We start from the raw sequence: 5,613 nt of genomic DNA on the forward strand, positions 1-5,613 counted from the left end.
TTGTTCAGGTGTGTGGCCACAACTTTAATTAACAAATAATTAATTCATGTCCACAAGTCGTTTTACAATCTGTGCACAAGAGTAAAAATAACATGCTTTCAACCCCGACCCAAACACCTCATCTGAAACTATGGAGAATATACTCAGCTTGAGGCAGACTAACAGTAATACTTTGGTGTCAACACCGTCAGATACAGAAATCTAAAAGAGAGCAGTTACAGGAAAGAAATGACAGTAAAAAAACACATAAAACACCTCTAGATAACATACTAGACATACATAATGACGTCACACTGTACAATAGAAAAAAAAGTGCACATTCGTTTGCACCCATCATAAAATTTGCCAGAAGAATAACAGCAGTTTGAAGCCCATGGCAGTGAAACTGAAACATGCTGGCCCCGAGTCTTTTGTGAAAAACTGATTAAAAACACTCCTCAGTGGGAGGTGTGCAGGCAGGTCAGGTGCTGCTCAGCATTTCTTTGCCGGGGGGACGGGGGGCAGGACTCGGCGGGAGTTGGAGTGCACCCACGGGTGGTCAATGACGCTCTTAAGAGAGAGACGATCGGTGGGGTTGTGGCGGAGCAGCTTGGAGATCAGGTCCCGTGCACCATCTGAGATGACTTTGGGGAACTTCAAATCCACCTGCAAACAGTAAAACAGCGTGTGTTCAGGAACGATCGCATGTATTCCTTAGGGATGTACAACAGAGTTCCTCTTTAGATGCTGGTGAAGATTCTCAGTCATCCAGGTCATTGTGTAGCTAAGAGCTATATAGAGGAAACTTGACTTGCTTGAGTTTCTTGAAAACTCAAGAAACGCGAGGTATTAAGACTCAAGATTATAATACCTTTGGATTAGGGTTGAGAGAATATTAGATTTATCATAGATCACAATAAAAACCATTCAGGATAAGCGGATTGTGGTGAATTTCCATTATCACATCCCTAGCCAGCATAATCGTGTCATGAAATTTTCAGAGACATAAAACATCCTCGACCCACACACCCAACACCAACCTTCGTAATTCTTTTGTATGTGTCTGAGTGGCTGGCAGTTTCAAACGGGGGGTTGCCGACCAAGCATTCGTAGCAGAGGACCCCGATGCACCACAGGTCCACCTTCTCGCTGTGGGTGTGGCCCTCAATCATCTCTGGAGGGAGATAGTCCAGTGTCCCGCACATTGTACGACGTCTGGATAGGTTCAAAACAAAGAGGTGAGCGGGAAAGGCACAGAGGAAGGAGATTCAGTTTCTGGCAGCACACAGCTGACATCCACATCATGAATCCTCAATGGCACTATGGTTCCTCACCTTAGAGAAGGTGCATGGACAGACCAACCAAAGTCGGCAATTTTCAGCTCTCCACGATAGCCAAGAAGCAGATTCTCTGGCTTGATGTCACGGTGAATCACTTTCTTCTCATGGCAATACAGCAGTGCATCAGATATCTCCTCCATGTACTGGGAACATATAAAGAGGTTGGCACTGAATCACAACAGTATTTGAACACAAAAAAAATATTCAAGATAATGAAAACAAGCTTGTAGATGTTATCAAGTAAAGGTTCGGCCTATTAATAACAGTAACAAGTCTTACTGTGGCGGTCCGCTGGTCATCAAATCTTCCACATCTCTGTAGCTCCTTGTACATTTCACCACGTGGGGCGTACTCGAGCACCAAGAATACCCTCTTTTGATCATGGAAATAATTGTAGAAACGCAAGATGTTGGGGTGCCTGATGAGAGGAGAGATCACATTTTGAGACTGCCGTTAGATGGCTTTTCTAAACCACACAAAATACATTTGAAGTCAGCGTGTAATTTCTTTTTGAGCGAGTTGAATAAATATGAAATCAAAACTTTTTCTAAAGAGAACTCAATGCAGACAAAGATGCTTAGGGTCATTTATAATTATGTCTATGCACTGATGTTATTTTGGACAATAAAGTCTATTGTTAAACTGTAAAATATCCTGTTATCATGACATAGCTTTGTCACAAGTGTGTCCAGAATTAAGCCCATCAGGTGCTCCTTACTCCTCAGTTTGTTTGAGGGAGGCCTCAATACATTGTGGAGATTTCGAACATGTTTTTCAGAATACTCACTTGAGATGTGACTGGATCTCAATCTCCCTCCTCAGTTGATGCTCCACACCCTCTTTCTCCATCTGCGACTTGAACAACACCTTCAGCGCCACGATGGCTTCCACCTTCTTCACCCTCGCGAGGTAGACATTTCCAAATTTGCCCTTCCCCAACGGCCGGCCGATGTCAAAGTCATCGATGGAGAGTTTCCTGATGGGGAGAATATCTCATGTTAAACTATTACTCACTTAGATGTTTGAAAGGATGACAAAAAACAAGCATCAAATACAGAAACCTGGAAGTACTGAATATACTTACTTTGATGATGAGCTAACACACTCCCTCCCAGGGCCTAAAAAAAGAAGAAAGTAAAATCAATACAGGTACATTCCCTGAGGTGTCTGACTGTTGTCTGTGTGTGAGGAGGGTCATGTTACCTGTGATGGCATTTCTGTCCAGATCTACTCGTGGCTTCACCAGGACACGCTGTGGGCCTGCCAGCATGCTAGGAGTTGAGCCCTGACATCCAGAAGCAAAGTCACACAATCAGGAATCCATTGATATGTTGTATAACTTCCAATACAGCCAATTGTTTAACAGTGAGCAAATCTACACATCTCCCCACTAATATTATATCTTACCGTATGTAGGTAACTCCTCGGCACATAATTTTCCTTATTCTGTAAAGAAATAAATACACTCTTTCACTTACAGTACATTGGAGCTCCTGTGTATTTTCTTAGCTTTGAGTTGTGGTTGCCATTTTTGAATGTACAGCAAGCAGGATACTTAAGTGTGTTTGCACCAGATATTACTGATATTAATACAGTTTTTCAGCTACAGTGGCTTCACTCAAAATCCTTCATTTGAACACAGAGGTGATCAGCTGTTAAGGCTCATCTGGTTCCCTCACTGACATTACCTTTCACCTAAAGCTAACCATAGCTAACAAAAGACTATGTATCATTATTAAAAAGAACATGCTTAAAAACACACTTTAACACCACATCGCATTTCATTTGCAGACTTGTACTTTCACATTAGCTGCAGCTGCTTCCTTTGAGTATTGTAAAACGATAAATGTTCAGTGGGCGACAGCTTGGATAGCGTTAGGCTAATTGTTAATGGTGGTATCCTTGACTCATTTTGGTTGTAATGCAGGGATACCTACTTCTCGAAGTTTATATAACGCCTGCTCAGGTATTTCATTTGCTGTGTATGCACGTTATATATTGCTGGTTATTATTTTAACACAAGCTAACGTGGCGTTAAGTTAACTTAGCTCAGAAATGTAACGTTAGCAAAACAAACGTTAACGCCAACCTGCTAGCTAGTTAGCTGAAACCTGTATTAACTTATAACGATATAATATACGCTTAGATGACTCGTTCGTTGCTCTCATCTGTGACTTAGTCTTATTTCACTTTCAAACATCATAAAAACAAAACTTACCTGCATCGTGGTGAAGAACTGTGGTATTCACGTTACGACGAAGCTAATCCGATCCGACTGTTTTGAACTTCCGCCGCCGCCAACGTTTAAAAAACTACGCTTCAAACCCGATTGGTCGGTATGCTGCGCACAGAAGGCACCCATTGGCCAGGAATGTTGCATGAGAAAGCGTCTCATTGGTTTACACCCGTGCTAGTCAAACACCGACCCGCCCTCTCTCTTCCGGTGTAGAATCATATGTTTATGAGAACAGGTCCACTGTTGTTTTATCTGCGAGCTGTGATAGAAATCTTAAGACTAGTACAACTTGGTACCATATGCATGCCTGCTGACTACATAATGTTCCAGCACACACACACACACACACACACACACACACACACACACACACACACACACAGAGAGAGAGAGAAAGAGAGAGAGAGAGAGAGAGAGAGAGAGAGAGAGAGAGAGAGAGAAAACAAACTGACAATCCAAACAGGAAGACACAAAAAATCATGGAAACCAAAAAATAGAACATGTAGTCACTGCTCCACAGGTGAGGTTGAGACAAAGATGCACTTTCTCCTACAATGTAAAGCATTCAACAAAACCAGGAACATTTATTTTAATAAATTCAATTTGGTAATCTCAGATTTCAAAGAGCTGAAAGACATATCAAAATTAAAAATACTCCTGGGAGAGGGAGATAGGGCATACCTTGCTGCCCAATATGTGTCAACATGCCACAACCTGAGGGACAGTGAATGACCGCCCCCCCCCCCACACACACACACACACACACATACACACACACACACACACACATACACACACACACACACACACACACACACAGGATATACTGTATATATACAATCTTGGTGCTGTGTTGGTGTTCATGTTGTTATTTGTTGTGTTCTGTCCGAGTGTTGGACAGATGCTTTGGCAATATTGTTGTTAAACTTTCATGCCAATAAAGCCCCCTTTGAATTTGAATTTGAATTTGAATTTGAATTTGAGAGAGAGAGAGTTCATCTTGACCTTACTATGGCCTGTTTTTGCTCACTGACTGTCTCTAGGTAGGTTACACTCCCCATCTCCCATGCTGAAGAGCACAGCCTTTAAAAACACATACAAAGTAAGGCTCAACTCTTCTGTGCAGACCTTTGAACCGACTCACTCTGTAACAGCTGTGATCCCTTTATAAAAGGCCTTTATAAACTCAATGACAACTGTTTCACAAGCTTTATTTCAGATTTCCACCACAGAGCCTTGCTGAATTAAATCGATCCCATTACCACTTAAGTTTCCTTAATACAACTGAATAAATATGTTTATGTTTATTGTTGAACGTATGTATGAACGTCAGGCTTACATGAACTGAATTGCACTTATAATACACAATCATTCATTGTCATTGGGGACTGTACAAACTCAAGTTTGTCAGGCATGAATTTGTCTTATTTTCCTTGGTTAGTTGTAGAGATGTCCCTTTAAAATGCAGATAAATGCACTTTAAATGTTCAGAAACTTGAATTGAATGTTGCTACTGCAATATCTGTTATGTTCACGATTACTCAATTGGGCTAACTGTTCAGTGAAATGTCAGATATAGTGAAAAAAAACCTCACAAGCACAGGGTGACCTCTTCAGATTGTTTGTTTTCAACTTTAAAATGTCAGGTCATGGGTCTGTGATTTCCCAGAATTCCTGAAGCTTCCTGGAAAGAAGAAATAAGAATCTCTAAAACATCAATTTAAAACCAAGTATGATTTATTACCATATATTTTAACATGTTCAGCCGACCTGCTCACTGACTTAAAGACTCTCACTGTCACTGTGACACGTGATAAGCACCAATCAATCCAAAGTGCACCAAGTGAACTCTCTCTATCTTCCCTCTAATCAGTATGAAGTTACATACGTCTTTTCAGGGCAACTTAGAACAGACTGGGAAATTATTCAGAAATAACAGGTTTGTAAATCTAAATGAGATGAAAGTGTTCCCACCCGTACAGATTAAACAAGTAATGAACTGAAAAAGTAAGGAAAAGGATGAATAAAGGGCAAAGATGAGGACACATTTTAAGATTA

At 41.1% G+C, this 5,613-nt stretch overlaps 1 protein-coding gene across 1 annotated transcript; it reads right to left on the reverse strand.

Annotated features, from left to right (window-relative positions):
* aurkb (aurora kinase B) lies at window positions 1-3,610 on the reverse strand. The gene is made up of 9 exons (XM_073476892.1): window positions 3,538-3,610; window positions 2,727-2,765; window positions 2,523-2,604; window positions 2,404-2,437; window positions 2,107-2,295; window positions 1,599-1,737; window positions 1,314-1,462; window positions 1,020-1,194; window positions 1-645 (listed from the first exon to the last, which is right to left on the reverse strand). The coding sequence occupies exons 1-9, from the start codon at window positions 3,541-3,543 to the stop codon at window positions 472-474; spliced, it is 987 nt and encodes a 328-aa protein (XP_073332993.1). The 5' UTR covers window positions 3,544-3,610; the 3' UTR covers window positions 1-471.
* Between the last annotated feature and the right edge of the window lie 2,003 nt (window positions 3,611-5,613).

This window comes from Pagrus major, chromosome 11, assembly GCF_040436345.1.
Source record: "Pagrus major chromosome 11, Pma_NU_1.0".
Lineage (NCBI taxonomy): Eukaryota > Metazoa > Chordata > Actinopteri > Spariformes > Sparidae > Pagrus > Pagrus major.